The sequence below is a fragment of the Sceloporus occidentalis genome, unplaced genomic scaffold (genome assembly GCF_023333645.1).
Source record: "Sceloporus occidentalis isolate IW3139 unplaced genomic scaffold, rSceOcc1.0.p SCAF_1, whole genome shotgun sequence".
In the NCBI taxonomy this organism is placed as follows: domain Eukaryota; kingdom Metazoa; phylum Chordata; class Lepidosauria; order Squamata; family Phrynosomatidae; genus Sceloporus; species Sceloporus occidentalis.
The window spans coordinates 189,067,748-189,091,333 of NW_028316981.1; the positions used below are offsets into that span (position 1 = coordinate 189,067,748).

The 23,586-nt window shown below is 45.0% G+C and overlaps 1 protein-coding gene across 7 annotated transcripts in view; it reads left to right on the plus strand.

The window, feature by feature from the left end:
* Positions 1 to 23,586, plus strand: part of ELAVL3 (ELAV like RNA binding protein 3) — a 93,467-nt gene that overhangs the window by 6,281 nt on the left and 63,600 nt on the right. The window contains exon 1 of one of the 7 annotated variants that reach the window (XM_089487543.1): positions 2,082 to 2,171. The exons of 5 other annotated variants lie outside the window; for them this stretch is intronic. In XM_089487543.1, coding sequence (XP_089343669.1) covers positions 2,163 to 2,171 — 9 coding nt within the window. In that variant the 5' untranslated portion in view covers positions 2,082 to 2,162. Of the gene's footprint in view, positions 1 to 2,081; positions 2,172 to 23,586 lie in introns of those variants that run through there. One more of the 7 variants, XM_089487559.1, reaches the window with a different exon arrangement.

Here is a 23,586-nt window from a genome sequence, read left to right on the forward strand (position 1 = left end):
CTCCCGGTAGGGCGAGAAGGCTGAAATGGAGGACGTGTCCTGGAAAGAGGAGGACAAGGGCCAAGCCGACCAGCTGTCCTCCTCACCGCCAAGGAGGACAACCCCCCCCCCCCCTTGAAATGTAAGCCAGTCCAGAAGAATGAAAGCCAGGACCAAACAAAAGCTCATCAAACACCCTCCTGCGATGAAGCCCTGCTTCGGAGGGCTGCTCCAAAGGGGAGGAGGCTTGGGCATCCCTCCGGGGCAGGAGGCTGAAAGGGAGGAGGTGTCCGGGAAAAGGAGGACAGAGCTGGTCCTTTCTGCTTATTCCCCGATCGTTGAGCTCCTGCCTTGTCCTCGCAGGGACGATGATGCTGAAGTCGGGCTTTCTGCATCCATCCATCCCTCCCTCCTTCCTTCCATCATTTCTTCGCCCAAACCACTTGGGGGGGGGTCTGGATGCCTGACCCACCCCCCCAGTTCTCTATGTCTCCCCTTAAATGCCTTCTTGTTTACTTTATCCCCCCCCCCCAAATTTAGGGAATGGGAATGGTCCAAATATCCCCTCTTTGACTGGAAACGATGGAGAAAGGGAATCAATGGAGAAGAGAGAGAAAGGGAAGGAGAAGGGGCAAAGATCAATGGGGGGGGTGCGTTCTCCTTATCTTTTTCTGTCCTAAGAAGATCAAGAGGGTCTTCTTGAAGGGGGGGGGGGGCGGCTAGGCAATGCCTCGTAGCCTCCAATGTGTATAGATACACATTGTGTATAGATAGATACACAGTGGTGCCCCGATCTAGATGGGGAAGGGGGCTCCAAGGGAGATCTGAGGGGGGGGGGAGGAAGGCCTTTCTCCTCCTCTTCCTCTCCTCCCCCTCCCCTTTTGCCCAAATCCCTTGGAGGGGGCCATGAGCATTCAAGGGCATTTAAAGGACCATTGTGTGTGCCTCGCCTCCCGCCGGTCCCGCCTCCGTTTTTCTTTCTTTCTGCCCCCTTTCTCCTTTTCCTCTCATTTCTTCTTCTTCTTTTCCCCCCCTTTTGTAAGTCCTCCCTTTGGCTTTCTTGGCCTCCTTCTCCCCTCCGACGCTGCCTTCGCCTCTTGGCCTCCTTCTCCGCTTGACAGGGATCCCTCCACGCCTCCCCTCTGGGACCCCCGTTTTCTTCCCTTTCCCTCCTTGCTCCCCGTTTTCCTTCCTTTGGTCTCCCTTCTGCCTTCCCTCCTTCCCCCCCCCCACCCTCTGCCTTCCTTGCTCCCCTCTCCATTGTCTTTCCTTTCCTTTCGTTTCCTTTCCCCAATTTCCTACCCCCCCGTTTTCCTCCGTTTTCGTTTCCTTTTCCTCCGTTTCCCCCTCGTTCCCTCGTTTTAGTTCCTTTCATCCCCCTTCCCCCCATTTTCTTTCCTTTCGTATCCTCGTTTTCCTTCCTTCCTTTTCTTCTTATTTCTCCTCGTTTCCCTTCTATTCCTTCCCCCGTTTTCCCTTATTTGCTTTCCTTTCGCGCCCTCGTTTTTCTTTCTTCTTTTTCTTCTCATTTCCCCTCGTTTCCCCTTTTCCTTCCCTCGTTTTCCTTCCATTCAGTCCCCCGTTTTTCCCAATTTTCTTTCCTTTCCTTCCCTGGTTTTCCTTCCTTCCTTTGCCACTTATATCCCCTCGTTTTCTTTCTTTCCTTCCCTCGTTTTTCTTCCATTCATTTCCCCGTTTTCTCCATTTCCCTTTCCTTCCCTCGTTTTCCTCCCTTCCTTTCCCTCATATATCCCCTCGTTTTCTTTCTTTTCTTCCCTCATCTTTCCCCGTTTGTCTCCATCTCCCTTCCTTTCCTTCCCCCCGTGTTCCTCCATTTTCTTTCCTTTCCTTCCCCCGTTTTCCCTCCCTCCTTCCCCCGTGTTCCTCCCTCTCTTCCTCCTCCTCCTCCTCTCTCTCTCAACCCACAGCCTCCTCCTCCTCCTCCTCCTCCTTTCCTTGGGCCACCACCTTCGTCGGGGGGCTGCCAGGACCCATCGCCCGGGCAGGGAAGAGGCAGAGAGAGCTCATCTCTCGCACCCAGGACCCGCCCCACCCGGAGAGGAGGAAGAGGAGGAGGGAGGGAGGGGAGGAGGGAGGGAGGGAGGGGGCCAAGAGACCCGAGAGCCTAGAGCCGATCGCGTCCCCCAAGGAGCCGCCCGGCTGGACCCCGGCGCGCCCTAAGCATGGTCACGGTAGGTCTTTCGCGCATCCATCGCGCTTTGCTTTTGGGTGTGGATCCTGGGGTTTAGGGGGTGAAGGGCGGGCAGGGGGGCTAGGCGTCCTCCTTTTCCCGGACGGGCCCTCCATCCCCCCATCCCAAAAGGTTGCCTCACTTCGGAGCATCACTCAAGAAGCATCCTTTTTCCATTTCTGAAGATGTCTTTTTTGGGTTTCCTTGGGTCCTTTCTCTGGAAGGAGGAGGAGGAGATCTGGTCCCCCTCCGGATGAAGGGCATCTTCTCCATCCCTGGGAGTCTCTTTGCTGCTGTGGTCCTCCATTTTCCCTGGGCGGTCCTCCTCCCTTTGGCGGTGCCTTTGTCCTCCTTGATGGAAAGCAGGAGGAGGAGGAGGAGGAGGAAGAGATGATCTGCCCCCCCCCCCCCGAGGCCAGCTTGACCTGCCTTGATGTCAATCTAGACATCACCCGGGGTCCTCCTTTTCCCGGACGCTTCCTCACTTGTGTCCAGGAGGAGTCCCCCAAATGCCTTCCATCTTGAGCATCCCTAAGAAGCAAGGGTCGATCCTCTGAGTGATTGAAGCTTTGACCGCGTCCTCCATTTGTCTCCTGGGGTGTCCTCCATCTTTGGGGCCCCCGGTCCTCCTTGACCCTGTCTCGCCCTTGGAAAGGAAAACCACCCCATCCCCCACCCCCCAATTCCTCCTAGAAGACAGACTGGGGCTGGGAAGAAGAAGGAGAGGAAGGGTTCACACACACACACACATATATGGGCGCCCCACGGAATTTGTCAGATGGGGTATGTTGGTTGTGTGTGTGTGTGTGTGTGTGGATGGGCGGGTTCGGTGGGTATCCAAAGCAACATCCATTATGAGATGAGAGCAGCCATTAGAGGGTGTGTGTGTATGTGTGTGTGTAGATCTCTGTGTATGTGTGTCTGTAGATATGTGTGTGTAGATATCTGTCTCTGTGTGTGTAGATATCTGTGTAGATCGCTCTCTCTCTGTCTGTATATGTGTGTGCGTGTGTGCAGATATCTCTGTGTGTGTATATGTGTGTGTATGTGTAGATCTCTCTATCTTTCTGTGTGTGTAGATATATCTGCGTGTACACACACGTGTATGTGTGCATATACGTAATTACATGTGTTTGCGTGTGTGTGTGTGTGTGTGTGTGTGTGTTTAGGTATCTCTCTATATGTATCTATACATATACATGTATGTGTGTGAGTGTATATACATGTGTATTTGTGTTTGCGTGTGTATGTGTATATATGTGTGCGTGTAGAGAGCCGTGTGTGTGTGTATGTGTGTGTGTGTAGAAGTGTTTAGGTGTGCGTGCATATGTGTGCGTGGAGGCATATGTGTGTGTATGTATATATATGTGTGTGTGTGTGTGTGTGTGTATGCGTTTGTATATTTATACAATTCAATACAAAGCCTTCATTAAAGACAACAGACCTTCAGGCGATACAACGTATGTGTATTTGCATGCTATTGCTGCCCCAAGAATAACCCATACATACATATATATATATATATATACACACACAAACACATTTATGTATTTATATATGTGTATGTGTGTATATAAATATAGAAATGTGTGTGTATGTGCATATATATATATATATGAGTGTATTTATGTATATTTATATATGTGTGTGTGTATATATAACTATATAAATGTGTGTGTATATTTATGTATTTATGTGTATGTGTATAAATATATAAATCTGTGTGTGTGTGTGTGTGTGTGTGTATAGATATAGATATGTGAGGGTTTTACTTGGGAGAGCAATAGCGATGGTGGAATGGAGAGTGATGCAGAGAGAGAGAGAGAGATGGGTGTCTCTAGTGTGTGTGGCTCCTTTCTCCATCATGCCAGGGAGGGAAGGAGGACATGTTGAGGTGCCCCCTTCCTTCCTTCCTTCTCCTCTTGGCATCCCTGGGGCAGCAAAGGCCCCTTTGTGGGCTTGGGGCTCCTTAAAGGCAGGGAATCCGGAGTAGGGTGTGCCTCTTTCCTCCATCATGAGCTCTCTCTAGAAAAGAAGAAAGAGGGGAGGGAGGGAGTGTGTCTCTCTCTCTGTTTGTGTGTGTGTGTGTGTGTGTGTGTGAGACTTGTTGGGGTGGGGAGACCCCTCTATTTCTTTCACACACACATACACATTCCCCTGGCACCTTCATTTTTATGCCAAGGAGAAAAAAGACAAGCCCCCTCCCATCCCAGTTTTGCCTGCTGAGCTGTGTGTTGTGTGTTTGTTGTGTGTAGAGGCATACGCAGGGGCCGATCCCCTTGCAAGGAGTCTCCTCCCCCGTCTAGAGCCTGCTATTGCCCCTCCAAGGAGGACCAGGCACCTCGAAATGGAGGACTGGGGAGAAAAAAGGAGGACATCCCCCACACACACACACTAAGAACCCCTAAAAGGAAGAGCAATCCCTGCTTCTCAGTCCTGCGGCTTCAAAGGGAGGAGATTTTATTATTTTATTTTGGAGGCATTCCTCCTGGACGAGGAGCTGGAAATGGAGGACCCAAGCTGCCCAGATGTCCTCCAAACAAGGAGGACAAGGCACCTTCAAAACAAACAAAAAATGACTGCAGGCCATTGGAAGGGAAACATGGAGGACTTTATTGCCAGATCTAAAAAAAGCTTCGGAGGGATGCTCAAGAGGGAGGAGGTGCTATAAATCGTATTATAGCCTCCCTCCTGGACTGGGAGGATGCGTCCGAGAAAAGGAGGACACCCCGAGAGGCAAAGATGGAAGAAAAATTGTCAAGTGGGACCAAAGACAAGCTAAAAATAACAATAAAACCCTCCTAGAAAAAGAAAGGCATGTTGCTTAGTCCAAAGGGAGGGGGGACCTTTTTTAGGCAGTCCTCCTAGGAATGGAGGACGCGTCCTGGAAAAGGAGGGCGAGGAGGGAGCTTCCAGGAGAAAGGAGGCTACACACTGTGCTACACTTGATCTTAGCCACATTAAGCGATTTCTTCCTTTGCCTTTTTGCAGTGTTGCAACGTCTTTTTGCAAGCAAAGCAAGGATGGGGATGGTGTGTGTGGGGGGGGGGGGAGAAGAAAGAAGAGCACCCCCACCCCACCCCATGGCATGCAGCCAGTCCTCCCCCTTCCCCCCCACCCCACCCTTGATCTGATGGAGGGGAGGGGTGCTATTGGAAAGCAACGTTTGCAGACTGGGTGCCTTACTGCCTTTGCAAGCGAACAAAAGGAGGTGGCAGCAGGAGGGGTTTCAGTGCCTGCCTCCTTCTCCTCTTTTCCCTCCCTCCCTCTGCTTCTCCCCCCCCCCCCCAAAAAAAAAGAAAACCCTCCTCCTGGTGCTGCAAATGCCAAGCAAATTGCAGGAGGAGGAAGAGGAAGGAGGGGGGGAGGCTGGCTTGCTTGCCTGCCTGCCTGCCTGCCTTGAGATGGAGGCAGAAGAAGAAAGGCTCACCCCTTGAGATGGTGGGGGGGGGAGGAAAAGGGGGGGCAGATCTCAATGGGGGAAGCCTTGGCATTGCAGGGCTGGGTGGGCAAGGGGGCACCCTAAAAGAGAAAGGGACCTGGGGGTCTCCAACATAGGCCCCCCTCCTTAGGTGCCTGGAGTCAAGGTGGCATTTGTTGGGAGAGGATGGCTTGCCTTTGTGTTCCAAAGGTGTGAGTGGGTTTGCTTTTTTCCAGAAAAAAATGCCTCCTTTGCATATATAGAAAGGACACAAAGACCTTCTTGTAGCAATGGCTGGGACCAGGGGTGGGGGAAAACACACAGGTCCTCCTATTCCAGGACAAGTCCTCCATTTCCATCTCTTCTCCAGGAGGAATTCCTGCATGCCCTCCATTGTGAGCAGGGACTGATACTGGTTTGGGTCTTTTTTGACCCACCCTTCCACCATGCCCTCCTCCCTTCATCCTTTATTGTGAGCTTTTCCTGGGTCTTGTCCTCCCATTTTTCTTCCATGGTCCTACCATGCTACATATTAGGAGGACATGGGGTCACCCTGGGGCTGGGGGGACCAGCCACCCCTACCGCAGTGTCCTCCCAAAGGAGGGGATGGGGATGAGTAGGAGAAGAAGAAAAGGCTGCCTGCTTTGGTTCTGGTGTGCAGGAGGGCTGTGGTCTTCCTCAGCAGCTGCCATGATGCAGGGAAAGGCAAGAAAGGAGGATTGGAAGAGAAAGGCACAGGGTCAGCAATGCAGCAGAAATGGAGAGAGAGAGAGAGATTGGAGGAGGAGGAGGAGGAGGAGGGAAGCCAGCTGGGTCCTTAAAGTTGCAATGCATGCAAGAAGCCGGCCTTGTCCCCATCACTGACAGGCCAAAGAAAGGCTTGGCTTTTGGTGGGGATGATGGGTGCCGAAGGCAGCCCTCCTGTTTTATTGACCAGGATCCCTGTGGAGGCCAGAGCATGGGGTGAAACCCCTTGGTTGATCTGTGCCTTGCCTTCCCCTTCCTTCTGCCTGATTTTGTAGAAGAAGCCAAAGAAAGCTTGGACAAGCTTGATCCCTCTGAAAAAGTACCCTCATCACTCAACCACCAGGATGATTTCTTCCCTCCTACCTCCTTTGTTTTTGTTATGTGCCTTCAAATCATTTCCACCTTATGGCGACCCTAAAGCGGCCCTATTATAGGGTTTTCTTGGCAAGATTTGTTCAGAAGAGGTTTGCCCTTGCCTTCCCTGGAGGCTGAGAGAGTGTGATTTGTCCATGGTCACCCACTGGGTTTCGTGAACAAGCGGGGAATTGAACCCTGGTCTCCAGACTCGTCATCATCAGACACTCAAACCTTGCATAATGTTTCTTTTGAGATTTAGATACTGGATGGTGGGGATGAAACTACAGCTATGGTGAGACAGAGGCCTTGGCCTTCTCTCGCCTCCCAAAATGTAGCTCACAGGGCTACTTGCATGGCATCTAAAAATAAGCAGCATTGTTAAAGCCTTGGGATTTCTAATGGAGGAGGCTGTCGTGTCGGGTTATTAATAACATTTGGCCTACAAGAGTGACAAAAGCATAATAAACGCATTCGGCTTCAAGATGCTGGAAGGCTCTGCGCTTTCTGCAGCAGCAGCAGCAGCAGCCGACTTAATATGGCTACCTCTCTGAAATTTGGCCTATGAATCCTTAGCTGGTTGATCCTCCCAATGCACTGCTCTGTATGTGTGTTTGTGTTAGAAGAGGGGTGATGTGTGGATGAAGGGATGAGCGCGTTGCTGCATCTGTTTTATAGGCTGATAAATTAAACCGAGGCTGGATGCTGATGTACCCATACAGGGTTTGGAAACCCTGGGGCCAAAGACAACTTGCTGCTCGCTACAAGACACCGGCAACATGGCAACTTGACACATGGCTGTGAATGTGGGATTTTGCATAGCTGGGTGTTTTTGTGGTTTTTTTCTTCAGTTGAATATTCTCTCTGAGTTTCCTAACATGGTTGAGGTGAAAAAATAAGGTTCTTGGGGAGCTGGAGTCCCAGAGGTGTCCCTTCTGTGAACCGCCTTGAGTCCCACTTTAGGAGAGGGATGGCATATAAATTAAATACATAAATATAGAGCTAAAAACTCCATGACTAGAATCAGAACAACAGAATCATAGAGTTGGAAGAGAACTCAAGAGCCATCCAGTCCAACCCCATTCTGCCATGCAGGAAATCACAGTCAAAGCACCTCTGTTAGACGCCCATCTAGCCTCTTTTTAAAGATCTCCAAAGAAGGAGACTCCAGCAGCCTTCGAAAGAGCATCTTCCACTGTTGAACAGCTCTTACTGTCAAGAAGTTCTTCCTAATGTTGAAGTGGAATTCTTTTCCTGGAGTTTGAATCCATTGCTCTGGGTCCTATTCTCTGGCACAGCAGAGAATAAGCTTGCTCCATCCTCAAGGCTGCTCCATCCTTGACACCCCTTCAAATACTTAAACAGGGCTATCATATCACCTCTTAACCTTCTCTTCTCCAGACTAAACATGCCCAGCTCCCTAAGTCTCTCCTCATAGGGCTTTAGGGTTTCCAGACGCTTCACTATTTTGCTCGCCCTCCTCTGGACACACTCCAGTTTGTCCACATCCTTTTTGAACTGTGGTGCCCAGAACTGGACACGGTATTATTCCAGGTGAGGCCTGACCAAAACACACTATTACTTCCCTTGATCTACACACTATACTTCTAAACACTCCTAATACTTGATAAGCATGCAGACATGTTAAATCAATGTTGAAATCAATGTCCACAACATACAATTTTTTCCAGAAGGTTCTCCATTTCCCATTCCATCCCATACAAGATTTCTACTATTCTTTTCTCCTTATTCCAGCTTTTTCTTTGGCTTTTAGTTTCAGCTGCTTGCTTCCCATACCGTACTTGGAGTCCAGCTGGGTTTGGTAAGTGCAGCAACTGCTTCAGATTGGTTATGGAGCCCAGATGTTGAGCAAGGCAATCCTGGGTCAGTGTGGGTGGGAGACAAAGGAGCACAAAAGTGGAGGACTGATGTTTGGAGAAGATAGAATCATAGAGTTGGAACATACCCCCAAAGGCCATCCAGTCCAACCCCATTCTGCCATGCAGGAACTCTCAATCAAAGTATCCTCGACAGATGGCCACCCAGCCTCTGTTTAAAGACTTGTTTCAGGCCAAGCCATTGGTTTGTATGCCTGTCATTTCATGGGGAGAACTTGGTAGATTCTACACCTGCTAATTCTCCCCTTTCTCTTATTAGAAATTGCTGGGTCCCTTGTTCAAAACACTTTCTTTGGAGGTTTTGAGAGGGATCATGTGATGCTGGTAACCAGGGGTGTGTGTGTGTGGTATCTGTGGGATGGAGGGAGGCATACCTTTTTAGGGGCTACAGTGCCCAGAATCCCCCAGGTAGCATGGGAATAATAATAATAATAATAATAATAATAACTGGTGGCGCAGTGGTTAAATGCCTGTACTGCAGCCATTCACTCGAAACCACAAGGTTGTGAGTTCAAGACCAGCAAAAGGGCCCAAGCTCGACTCAGGCTTGCATCCTTCCGAGGTCGCTAAAATGAGTACCCAGACTGTTGGGGGCAAATTAGCTTACTTGCTAATTAGCTTACTTGCTGTTCACCGCTATGATCTTTGGAATAGCGGTATATAAATAAAACAAATTATTATTATTATTATTAATTTATAGCCCGCCCAATCGCAAGGAATCCAGGTGGGTTACAGCAATAGAAATACATAGAGAATACAATACAATAAAATAAAAGAAGAAGGCATGCTTGGTGAGGGGGTGTGGGTATTGCAGTCCAAAGAGGTAACTTTTCTGTGGCCACATTTACACTGCAGAATTAATTCAGTTTGACTGTATTAAGTGCCATGGCTTTCAAGTGCCATGATTCAATATTATGGCATTCTGGGATTTGTAGTTTTGTAACCTTCTCTGTCAGAGAGCTCTGCTGCCACATCTGCAAATCCCAGGATTCTATAAGATGGAATCATGACAGTTAAACTGTATTAATTTTGTAGTGTGCCAGCATCCTGTGCTTCAGTTGCAATGGGAAGGATGTCATAGGATTGAAGCAAGAAAGCGATTGAAGGGACAAGCTAGGGTTCCTGCTAGAGAATTAGTCTGGTGGCAAGACAGGGGACCTTTTCTTGGGGTCCCTTCTGTCCAAGAGGCCACTAGGCCAAGACTCTCCTGGGCCCGGTTTCTCAATATGCTCAGTATGGCTGTTTGGGGTGTCACATGAGATGTTGCTTCACCAGTTGGTGTGGCCAAGGCCTGGCCCACCTCTAAAAACATGCTGTTTATCACTCCTTGCATTTCTCTTTCCTCTTCTTCTTTTTAAAATACCCTCCTAAGATAAAAGCTGCAAAAGTGGGGGCATCACTTAGCATTCTCAATTGGCTTTGTGACGGGTGGTCAACAAGTGACTATGTCAGTTGTAAAGTCCTGGGGGGAAAGTGGGAAAACTAGAAAAAGTTGTCCCACACACTTTCCCTCCTAGAAAAAATAGAAAAAATATTGGACTGTGGGGTATTTTCTTTGACAATTATATAAAATTATTTAGCTGAGGCATTCATAGAATACTTCTGCAAAACTGTTTCTTAAAAACTGTTATGGGGTGCTTTTATGTAAAACAATATTTAGTAACAGATCATTGCAATTCCTGGTCTTGGTTTCCTTTTCTTTGTTCTTTTTAGGGGAATGAGGGTTTTCTTTTTGGTTTGCTTGACATGGAGGACTAGGGGGTCATTCCCACTACAATTTACAGCGCATCGCAAATCAGGTTATACGACCGTCATTCCCACTGGGAATCGAATTTGATCCTTATTCAATCGAATTCTATTGCGATAAAGTGGGGGGAAAGGGGGGGAAACAGGTTTTCCTGACACTACTTTTCCAGCGGTTCTTTTGCAAAGAATCGATTCCAATGCAGGTTAAAGAGACCAAATAATCCCTTTTGTTTTGCTAATGCCAATAATTTCTTCCATTTTTGTTTTTGTTTTTACCTGTTCCTCATAAATTAGTTCCTCCTTACAGTTCAGGTGTTTGTTTGTTTTGTTTGTTTGTTTTTGCATTTCTGGGCCTTTTTGCTGGATTTGTAACAAAATTTAATTTTTTAAAAAAGGAAATTCAGTGTGTAATTATTGTCTGAAGAAACAGCACTTTTAATTTTCCAAACATGATAACTAATGGCAAGCCAAATTACACATAATAGATTTTATATTCCTAAAAGCATCATGATGTTGTTGTTTGAATGTTGACCTTGGGCGAGTCACACGCTCTTAGCCCCAGAAAATCCCATGATAGGGTCATCTACCACAACTAGGGCTGCGTCCACACAAATTCCCAGAATTCCATAGCATTAAGCCATGGCAGTCAAAAGTGGTGTCAAACTTGATTATTTCTGCAGTGCAGATGCAGCCTAAGAGATCTGTTTGCAAAATCTTGCACGGTGTTTTGGATCTAGCATTTTCATCTAACTCAGCACTTAAATTTTGAAGGGTGTTCCATATGAAAACATGTGGAAGGCAGCTGTGGCCTCAGTGGATGAGGCTTGTATTCCCATCTGTGGGTTCTAGTCATATTCCTTTATTTCTTCTAATGCTTTTCTCCATAATGTGTGGTTGAAACCAAACAAAATGCATGTACTTAAGTCCACAAGAGATGGAACCAGCTGGTTGGAGATCTGCACATTTGCATGGGGAAGATACGCTAAAACGCATCCCATTGAGTGCAGAATTTCACACTGAGTTTGGTTAATTGGCACACAATATGGTCAGCTCTGATGTATAGGTTTGAAGCAGATGCTTCAGCCTGTTGCTCTCCATATGTGTTGAACTAAATGGTAATGGAAAAGATGGGAGACTGGGAAGGGCTGGGTGAAAGGGATCACTTTGAACTAAGAACCCTTGATAGTGATTATTTAGCAATAACAACAGCCCACTCTTCTCCTCCCTTAAGAAATGCTATGGCCTGCCCTTGAGGTCTGGGAACCATTTCATATTTAATCAAATGAGAAGGGTGGCTGTTGGCTATAAAACCTTTCCATCAACAAGTCTCCTTTGTCTCAACAGGAAACCCTCACAGATCTTTTCTTGAAGAAGTTAGATTTTGTTCATTTAAAATTTTGTTGTAATGCTAGTGCTGCAGTGCTGTAGGACACATTTATTGTCACTGACTTTATGGGATTTTACTGGAACTTACTTCTAAGCAAGCTATGTATGGACTTCTCTTGTGGGGCTGCAGCCGCATTGTAGAAATAATCCAGTTTGACACCTCTATGATTGCCATGGCTCAATGCTATGGAACTCTGGGATTTGTATTTGTTGTGGCACCAGAGCTATCTGACAGAGAAGGCTAAAAGTCTCACAAAACTACAGTTCCCAGAATTTCTAAGCATTGAGCCACCGCAGTTAAAGCAATGTCAAACTGGATTATTTCTGCAGTGTGGATGCAGTCTGAGTTGCATAATCCCTTAACAGGATGCCCAATCTTATTTTAAGCCTGCAAGTGTTCAGCAAAACTGTCTGCTTACCTTTGTTGGATATTAAGGCCTGCAGAGTCAAATTAAAACTAGAAGGGGAATTGTATTAGCAACCAGTGCAGTCACTTCAGGCAGCTATGTTTTGGAAGAAGGGAGCCAGTAAAGCATCACAGTGTCTGAGGCTCACTACAGCTCTGTTTTAATATAGATGGTAACTAGAAAGGTCTCCTTTGTGACATTGCAGTAGGTCGAGAAACCCAGTCCTTGGGCTGCATAGTATAGCAGCAAAGGTCAGCTCTTTCCACAACTATGTCTTGTTTTAGAACTGTGCATGATGGGATTTTTCTCTTCCATGAATAGGTTCCCTATTTTCCATCATTGTTTTTCCTGTGAAGGTGCTTTTGGAAATGGATTTAGTTCCCTTTTGGAGAGGGTTTTCATTTGGAGTTAGCTTTTTCAGATGTCATGTTATTCCCTTGCCCATTTTATAGCTAGTACTGTAACAACTGGAACATTTTATTTGGATTTCTCTGCTTTAGTTTCTTCAGGCAGGCCAATCCAGGTCATTTGTAAATTGTAAATTTTAAATGATTAATTTTAAAACATGGATTGTTCTAACATATACAATAGGTCTTCCATATCAGCTAGCCATCCGCAGATTTGATCATCCGAGGACGGTCCCACCCCATTATTGTCAATGGCGGCATGTACACGCAGTTGCATCATGTGCATGTCAGCGTCCATTGATGATAACGGGACATGAGGTCCCACAATTTTTGGTATCTGCGGGGGCAGGTCCAGAAGCAAACCCTCGCCAATATAGAGGGCAAGCTGTATATTTCTTGTCTGTTCTTTTAAACTGATGTTGTGTTTTTAACTTAAGTTGTGTATTTGTTGGTCTGTTGTTCGCCACCTTAATCCATGGGGAGAGGTGGGCAAGAAATAAACACTATTATTATAATTCTATTATTGTATGGTTTTGATGACTTCTCACATCTGCTCAGAGGTGTGTAGAGAAAAAGTGAGGCCTTGTTCTTGTCCTGTCTCCAGCCATTATTTGGTTGTCCTTAGCTGTTTATGTTGGTAGCCTTCCTCCAATGTGGCATCCAGCAGATGTGTCGTATTGCAACTCCTATCATCACCTGCCAACATGAGGCCATGTTGAAGAAGGCTGTTTTAGGGGATAAGGAAGGGGCTAGACTTCAAATGGCTGTTATTTTAATCACGTTTTGTGGTAGCTAATTAGTTTCATCATGCTAATTGTTCATTGCTTTCTTCTAATAGCAGCTGTGTGTCCCTCAGGTTGTTTCTGGTTGATGTTTTGCAGTCCACCTTCTCTTGCCTGGTTTTTGAGAATACAGTTATCAATGTGATCATTTTTGGCAGGGCAGCTTCTGATGGTTGGCTGTGAAAGCTGATCCTAGAACTGGAAACTGGGCCACGTAGTCAAGCCTGGATTTGCCAACCTGCAGCTAAGGCAAATGGAATAGATGACCATCCAGTTTCTCCTTGAAAGCTTCCAAAGAAATAGTCTTCCACGGTTTCTGTAGAGATATGGGAACTCCTGCTTACCCCCAGCCTATTGTCCATTATATGTGTCAGCTTGTATCTTAAATCTGTTACTTGTAGATATTCAGTTGAACTGATGGTTTCCAGAGAGCTTCTGAACTTAGACTGAAGGGCTGGCTGTGTTCCTAGGGCCACTGGTTGCTCTCCCTCCCCCCAAAGTTTACAGTCATGTCTGCCTCTATTTTATTCCAGAACATTTCAAATCTTTTTTGATTTTTATTGTTGGTTTTGTTTTATTGTATTGTATGCATTTTAATTTGTATGTATTTTATCTGTTGTAAGCCGCCCTGATCGAAGGAAGGGCGGCATAAAAATAAAAATTTTATTATTATTATTATTATTATTATTATTATTATTATTACAACAGACATATCCATATTCTCTTGATGAAGCAAATCATGCCAATGAAGTCACTTCCTCTGTGTTATTTTGAACACCTGATACTATGCCCAGTGTTTTGATTTTCAGAATTTCTTGACATCTTGAAATATATAAAGGTAACAGAAGGAGTGACGGGAGTGGAAAGGATCAAGTTTAAACAATGAATTGATGACTGCGGTCTATGAGATGACCTGTTTGATTCTTCTCTAGTTTCCAGTGTTTCCTTTCTGGTAACTACCATTCCTAGTATACTCCAGTTATGCTTGCTGCAGGTTCATGTAGGCAATGACTTTTCCTGCCTCTTGGCTTCTGGATGGTACCTGGAAGCCTGGCAAGCTTAACAAAGAAGAAAGTATGAATCCCTCCTTTTGCAACCAAGCAGTTGCATATGTTGGCATGATGGGAGGTTATGCCTTTATTGGCCACCAACAGGCTACACCTTTGCAGAACCTCTCCCCAGAAAAATTGCACTTAAACAGAATGGTCAAAGCAAAATGAGGGAAATGCAAGAGAAAAATGGGTTCCTGGCTCATAGATCTCTTGGAAGTCCATCTGTAAATCCCCAAGAGCCATGGACCACAGCTGAGGAATTCCTGGTTGAGGGTGTCTTGTCCGTATTATTGTTGGATCCCTTGCCATGGGAGTGGTGAATATATACTCTGTTGTTGTTGTTGTTGTCGCTGTTGCTTTATTCATTTATATCCCACCTTTCTCCCAATCGTGGAACTCAAGGCAGCTAACAACCTATTTCAAAACAATACAGATTAAAAACTACATGAAAGTTTGGGGAAAGTGTTAATATAAAGGTTATTTAAAAAGCATAGATTATGAAGTTAAAATGGTAAACCTCATAAATGTTAAAATTTTTATTAGAATTTTAGGCCATACAACAGCACAGCTGGGTTGTATGGTTCCTCTTCCTGCAGCTGGTTCCTTCCAGCTTGTACAGGAGCCATTCAGGTGCTGGGTCCTGTGAGTGGCTGACATTCAGCACATGGAGAGCACCCGGATAAGCCAGAGAAGAAGCAGCCATGAAATGCAGAGCGTCTTCACCACTGGCATCCCTTGGCTGCCCCGGAATCTGTAGCTTTCTTGGCCTCCAGCCTGAGACTTGAGATTCTGGTGCATCTTTTTCAAACAGAGCCAAGCAGCCATTGCATCGAAAGCACCAGGGCCTGGCCTCACAGCACCCTGAGTACTCAGTATCCTGCTGGGTATGAAATATTCAGCGCTTGCTGCCATGTTTGCGTGAGAGGGAACTGGCGCACCATCTCCCCACCCACCCTCACCGTGCCGCTTGCCTATACATTATTCAGTCGCTTTCCTCAGCTGTCACCAGAAGGTCCCCAAGCCCCACTGCCATATAGACTGGGGAGGGGGGGCTTGCCTTGTCCCATTGCCCTCAAATCTCTCCTTGCTTTGTCCCCCGCCTGTCCATTTCCGAACAGCAGCTGTCTTGCCACTGTGGCTTCCTTTGCATTTTCCTTGGCAACCAATGTCTCAAGGAGAAGAGGAGGACAAATGGCTTCTCTTCTGTCTGGCCTGCCCTGAGGGCTGGGGCTCTCTCTTTTGGGCTCTGTCGAGGTTTTTGGGAAGCAGGGGTGTCTCAGGATCCCCAGGAGTGGAGGCCTGAGAAGATGGGGGCTGATGGAGCCAGATCTGTTCTATTTCCAGCTTGAGGAGAAAAGGAAAAGAGGGCTGCTGGTTATATAACTGCTGCAAGCCTCCACTGGACAAATCGAAATGACTCAGCAGCTCATCTTCCCTTCTCTTCAAAGGAACAAGCCAGGCACCAGGGCCAATTCCACCATGCAGCACGATTCCTGTGGGTTTGCAAGGGATGGAGGGGGTACTTAAGTGTGGCTGTCACTCACATCTGATTTTGTGTGTATCCATGCACATTCCAGCTGAAGGTGGTGTTTTGATTTTAACGTTCCGTGCAGCCCTTTGTTTGTTTTGTGCTGCTTTTTCTCCAGAGAGTCCAGGGTTTGGTTTCACTGCATTTCTTTATCTGTGTGAAGCACACTTCCCAACAACCTGGCACGGTAGGCAGGCAGGCTCACCCTAGGCTGCCTCAGGATCACATTGAAAACATCCAGGGGTAGCCGTGTTGGCCATATAGTAAATCCAATTACATCAAAAATCCACCAAACGAGGATATGTTTATTGGCCAACCAAAATGCACAATGTACATGTTGCAAGCTTTCAAAGCTCCACTGGCTTCTTCATCAGGCAAGGTGTTAATAACCAAACAGGAGGTTATAGATATTAGTTATAGGCCTCCATTTTAGTTCAGATGGTATAGAGGGATATCTCTTGCAGGCTGGCAGCTCCTCCTTCTGGCTCGCCCTGTGCACTTTAAGAGCTTAAATGGGAATGAAGTCCACTCTTGGGCTTTGCAGTTCTTCTCACAGATGGATTTTGGTAACTGCACCTCATTTTAGAAATAAAGCTCACTGTCAGAGATAAGCTATCAGCCAGCTCTTAGAGCAGGGCTACAGGAATGTTGGTCTTTCAGATGTTTTGGACTTCAACTAGGAGGACTCCCAGAGCCCCAGCCAGCATGGTAAAGGATGATGGAAGTTTTAGTCCAAAGCAGGCAGAGTGATGAAGGTTTTGTCCTAGAGAAAGGAGAGCCACGACTCTTCTCCCTAGAATCCAGTGGGCAGCATGTTGCAGCTCACACATGTGTGCCATTCACACATTATAATAAAAGTCACAGGTAGGAAAAAATTGTGATGTTTCTTTGCTAGCTTGACAGTGTGGCAGATATGCTGGCCTGTCATTTCACATTGATCCAAGCATGCATAGAAGTACGTTTCTGCCTCCCCCAGCATGCCAGGTGCAAGGTTCTCAACTGTGGGAAAGATCCCTGATCTGTCAGGCTTCAGGCAGTAATTAAAAAGCAAAGGGTGATATAGTACAGGTAGAGGCTGATCTGAGAGGGACTCATATCTGCTCAGTATGTGACAGCAGTGAGAGGAATGACTCTTTACACTGCCGTTTCTATATCTGCATGCAGGTACCCATAAGCAGCTTGTAAAAATCATAGGCAGCTTTAAGCCTCTGTGGAATTTGGTTCACACAGATTAAATCCCATCATGTCCTGCCTTGCAGTATTAGTTACCCAGCTTTACAACTTGTGGCGCTAAACTTGTTAGAACTGATCAGATCTAATGATCCCTGCCCTGTTGTGGGCAGGCAAGATCTCCTTGTTTATGCATACACAGAGACCCACACATGCAAATGTGTCCCTTAATAATCTTATATTCCATTAAACCTTTCTACTGATACAAGGCATATACATATGTAAGCACTGCCAGCTTTCAGATAAAATCACCGGAAAGGGGCTTAACCAGTTAGTCTAACCAGTTAAGTGATTAAATGTTGGAAGCATATCAAAAGCAGGTTGAGAAGGTATAATACACCTTGGATTGACCAACTGCCTAGAAAGACACTGATGAAAGTCACTTTGCTGAAATCCCTGTCCAGCTGCTGAAATGCCAGCTTGACTCTTGGTAATTGGTCTCTAAACTTTCAACAAGGGATCTAATTTATGTGGGCAGCTTCGGTGACATTGTAATTTTGGAATGCAAATCTTTGCTCATGTACGAAGGCAGGGCCTGGCCTGATGCTGGCTTACGTTCTTTGTTTGTGAAATGTTTCCCCTTGCCCGCTATGAATGCATGCCATTCTGTTTCTCAAGTTAGAATTTCAGAGCCATTTTCATACTACAGGCGAGTGTATTGGAAGGTGAGATTCCCCTTTCCCCATGGCTGATAACAGAGGTGGAGATGTGTATGTGTGAGAGACATATATTTCTGGAAATGAACCCATACGTCTGCTTTCAAATTTATGTGCTGCTTTGGGTGGGGCAGGGTTGCTTTGCACCCATTTTTACACCACAATGCCTTTAGCATTGCTGTATATTCGAAAGTATGGAACTGTAAAATGAGAAATACTGTAGAAGCATCAGCCCACCCCAGCTTCTATTTTTGTACCTCTGCATCACTGCTGAGCATCTAAGGAGTAGTACTTGTAAAGATGGAAAGGCAACTAATGCTATACCTAATGTTTTAATCCCTGCAGAGATGGACTGGGTGAAATATGAGTAAATGTTTGCTGTGTATTTAAAGGTTCTGGACTACTGAGAATCTCACATTCCAGGAATCACAACCAAGTGGTTGTGCTCTCTCCCTTTCTACAATACAAGGAAAACACCCACCCAAATTGGCATCCCTGTTGACATGTTGCTCAACATTTCTGGCTCACTCCCATGGAAGGTGGGGAAAAGAGGCTGGAAAGAGATTCTTCATTCTAAGGCTTTATTTCTTATTTATAGGGGTTTTTGTGTGTGTGTGTGTGTGTGTTTTGGGGCTCTGTGGCCATGTTCTAGAAGCGTTTATTCCTGACGTTTTGCAAACATCTGTGGCTGGCATCTTCGGAGAAGATGCCAGCGTCTCTGAAGATGCCAGCCACAGATGATGGTGAAATGTCAGGAATAAACTCTTCTAGAACATGGCCACAGAGCCCAAACACACACACACACACACACACACACACAAACTATGGATGCTGCTCATGAAAGCCTTCGACTTCACATATTTATTATTTGCTTGACCCTTCTAGATCTTACCTTTCTTCCCAAAGGGATTCTCTCATCGTGGTGATGTCAACCTGGGATGATACCACCTTTGCATGACTGTGCCATGGATTTATAGGTCCAACAGTTCTCAGCCCTGTATTTTATTTCTGGCCATGACATAAAATTTGGGAAACAGCTTGGGAAGTGACCAGGGCACCATTTCCCAACCTAGTACTCTCTGGAGGTTTTTGGGCTACAGTTCTTAAAACCTGCCAGAGGATGCTAGGAATAGATATAAAGCCACCAGTTTGGGGAAAGACTGAACTGTGGGATCTAATACAATGTGGAGGCTGGAGGAAACCACTCAGTAAGATAACCTAGAATGCAATGGTTGTGTTGTGTTTGGGACTCTTCTGACATCTAAAGTCTGGGATCAGAAGCTAGGACTTCAGAGTTTTAGTAACTGAACCCTGAGGAATCATGGAAGCAACTGAGCACTGATGTTTATGGAGGGAAGGATTGGATGTAATGATTATTTAGCTCTCTTCTCTTCAAGTTTATACTGGGTTAGTACTCTGAGAAGTTGGAATGCTTCTTTTTAGCAATGATGAGCATGGAGAGAGTTTTTGAAAGTGGCTCTTTTCTCATTGTGATAGTGTATTTTTTAAAAAAGAAATTTTATTTGCTTTTTTCTTTATTTATTAGAAAACATAAAATCATAACATATATAACAGACTTAAAACAATACAAAACATACAATCTAACAAGACATACTCCTTACATTTAAAACTCTACCTGTAACAATATTGTTGTTGTTTTTTTAAAAAAAGGATTCTTACAAAATTGATTAGCAATCTTTTTTAAAAACACGTTTTAAAAAGAAATCTTACTTGCTTTAAATGCATTTGCCAATTTAAGAACCTCCTTGGATGTGTCACTTTGAGATTAGTGAAGGAAGAGGCAGCTTCTGAAGCAGTTAGGGCTTACCATTGGGCTGACAAAAGCCACCAGCTATTGTCAGGAGAAAAAGCTATCTTATCATATTTTCTTTTTCATCACATTTGCAGAAATATACAAAACCCACATATTCATCTAGTGTGGGATTACATGCCCTATAGAGAACTCAGCCTAATCCTTCATGGTGATGCTTTTCATGCTTTTAATTTAAAGACACATGAGAATATTTGAACGTCACCCCCATGACTGCAAGCATTTTCTCAGGAAAATCTAAACCTAGAATTAGCTCTGAGGATCTCAGACTACAAGTTATATAATGCACATGCTTCAAAGTGTCTACTCACAATGGTCCATGCCATTCATTTACAAAAAAAAGCAGGCATGCAGGATGCCAGTACAGTTGGGACCCTGACAGACAACCAGGAGGGAAAGATGATCCCTGTCCTTCTCACATCCTTTCCCCTCTGAAATTGCTCCTGCAGCTAGCTGCTCCTTGTCTCAAGGATGTTCTTTGCAGGCTAGATCAGCAATGAGGGCAAAAAATAGGAATTTGGGTTTGTTTGAGGTCAGGGAGTGGGCAAGGCTCAAAGCTGGTTTGGTTTGTGGGTGAAGTTGATATTGAAAGAATGACAACAGGGTTCTAGGTTCATATGTGAAAGCAAAGGCTCTGTGTAATGGGTACTTTGGCCCTAGAAAACCTTGGAACAGCAAACCACTCCCCCGCCAGTAGCCAAAGGATCATCCTAATTCTGAATGGTGGAGCTGAATCCTGAGTCCACTCTCCCAAATCTGAATAATATGCATATGTGCCTTTCCAGGGCACATCTGTTTAAAATATTTGGAAGCAGCAGGTCCTGCTTCTGTGTATGGCATAGGGGTGTGCACCAGATTTTACACATGCATGCTCTTCAGTGCATTTGGGTTGTACTTAGACATCTGTAACCAAGTACAGAGTGTAAAATGAGAACTGGCCCAGTCTCTCATGTCGGTTGAAGTTTGCTTTGCATCACTTGTCCAACACGATGTATTCAGGGACTTACCAAAGTGCTTGTGTATTAAACATTAATAGCATAGTCATGTGCATGTCTACCCAGTAGTTAGTCCTGCTGCTTTCAGTGCAGCTTACTCTCTGGACATGTGTATAGGATTGCTGCCTAAGACAGAAGGTAGCCTTGGGGAGATGAGTGGAAGTCCCTCTGCCTCTTGCCTTACCTTGGAATAGTTTTGAAATTCCAGCATTGATTGTTGCCTCTGTGATCATCAATGAAGCCCAATTCAAACTCTTATTGAATTTGCATCATTGTGGAGTACTTCAGGGAACCTTACTTACCATTAAAGAATTTGAGTAACTTGTAAGTTATGACTTTGTGATCCTGCAAATCATGACTTGGTGATTTTACATTTTGCAGTTACTTATTTGACCAGGGGCTCAGAAGTATCTTGTCTAACAGGAACTTAAATGAGTCAGATAAAAGTCCATGAACCAAAGCATACATGTGAAAAACTTTTTAATTTTCAAGGGCCGTTAGGGCATGAAACAAAGCTATTTTTCATTGAATGTCTTTGTGTTAGAAGGGTGAAGATGCTGAGTGAAGACACTAAGGCAAGTGTAGTATGCCAATATGTATGTTATTGGAGATTGCTTCCTAGACTTCAAATTAGTTTGAACATTATTTTTTTAAGGAACATAGCTTCCAGAGTCTCCCAGCCAGGACAGCCAGTCAGTTTCTTGCAGACTGGGGACACTGGAGATTATAGTTCAAAATATCAGGTTTTCCAAGATCTGAGATTAGGATCCACAGCAAAACCAGTGTTTTAAGCTGTTAATCAGGTTTAATAGAACCCACACCTTACTCAGGAGTGTCCAGGAATCTATGGAGTGAACCTGGGTGTGTTGGACGTGAGGTTAGCTGGATCAGAGCAACCCAGCTGTTCACACATTACATATCTATCAGATCAACTAGTTGGCCTCGCCACCTTGGTCCTACTACTGTTGCGGCCTCAGTGGCCAAGTTCCTTGAAAGAACCCGGCTGTCACTGTCACTTCTTCTTAGGTCAGAATGGGATGCTCCACCATGTGGGCAAGATACAAGGTGTTGGTTTTAACCTTTAAAGCCCTACATGGCTTGGGTCTTGACTACTTGCGGGAGTGCCTACTTCCATATAATCCACCCTGCATGCTTCGATCCTCTAGGAAGAACCTGTTACAATCTAAAAAGACTAGACTCTCAGTGGTGACCCAGAGAACCTTTTCATCAGCCACCTCCAGGCTCTGAAATAACCTGCCGGATGAGATCCACCATATTACCATCTTGGAAGCCTTTAAAAAGGCTATTAAGATGGATCTCTTCTGGTAGGCCTTTTCAGACTAGATTAGATCCAATGACTTGCCTCCCCCTATCGATACTGACACTGAAACCGATATTGATATTATCATCCCCGTCCCTGCCCTCCTCTAGAGGAAGACTCATTTCTTGTGCTGATCTGCTTGTAATTTTAGCGTACTGACATTGGAAAGTTTTAAATTTTCCTGCTGTTTAATTTCTTTTTATGGGCTGATTAACGTTTTTATGCCTGGGGGGAGGGTTGGGATTCTGGGGTTAATTTTTAACTGTAATTTTTAATTGTATGATGTTTCACTTTTATACTGTTGTAATTGGCTTTGATTCCTCTGGAAAAAGTGGAATATAAATAAATTATATTATTATTATTATTATGTAATCAACAAGGAGGGGGTCTCTCTACCCCACTCCTTGTTGATTGTACAGGTGACAATCAGGATCTTGCAGTAGTGTGTCACCAAGGGGAATGGTCCAGTGGGACGATGCGGTGTTGACCAGCAGCCCATTTGGACACCCTTGGCTTGCATGGGGATCAATCCATGGCAGCTCCAGAGCATAATATAATGGTCCCTCCATGTTCTCTGGGTTTGGGGGTGAAGGACCCTCATGAATGTGGAAAAACCACAAATACATTTTTAAAAACCATAGTTCTTTCTACCTAACAGAACACCTCTCTAGGAATCTCCAGGTCCCCCAGTGCAACTCTGTGGTTAACGTCTGCCAGAGGTTGATCATAGAATCATAATGGAGGACCTACAAATGCTAGAAAAATATTTTCTCTAGGAATTTCTAGGTTCTCCAGCTCCACTATGGTCAACTTTTGGCAGAATTGAACTGGAGGACCTAGAGGTTCCTAGAGAGGACATATTAATCTAAACCACAAATAATCAAATCTGTAAAGGTTAAAGCCACAAATGTGGAGGGCCAACTGTACTCTGGATTAAGAGCGGGGCAGTGGAGAAGTACCATAAGAGATGAATCTCCAAATTCGTTGCCTATTCACAAAGGGGGCTAGGATACAACACCTGGATTCTATGCAGCTGGACCAAATCCTTATTTGACAAGAACCTTCTGAAATGGTCAAATGTCTCTGTATATAATGTGTATTCTGCAACCCTCTCTGAAGAATGAACAAATGAAAAATTTCAGAAAAGGATGGAAATAGTACATGTTATTATCCTTTACAGATTGAAAGTCACTTCTGTTGATTTAAGAACCTAAACTGTGTTTAGCTAATTTGGTTTGGCATAAAATTATCATGCTTGCAATATTAGAAGTGTAGTTTATTATTCTGACAATAATTATAAAGGGAATTTACTTATTTGCTTCTTTTAAAAAACAACAACTAAATGACAGTAAGGAATGCCTGAACTGTAAACAATTTATTTGGTTTTGCCAATTTAAAACAAGCAGGCAATTACAATAAAAATAATAAAAATGAAAGAGACCATCAGCATTTAGCACAACAAAGAAAATAATTTTATCACTTCACGATCTCTATAGTCTACAGCAGACATAAAGCAGTCATTCCCATTAAAAGAACTTAGCTTTTTTCCCTAACTTCATAGTCTGTAGTCAGCAGTGTGGTGTTGTGGATTGAGTGTTGATTTATGACTCCAGAGAGCAGGGTTTGAATCCCCACTCAGCCATGAAACCCAGTGG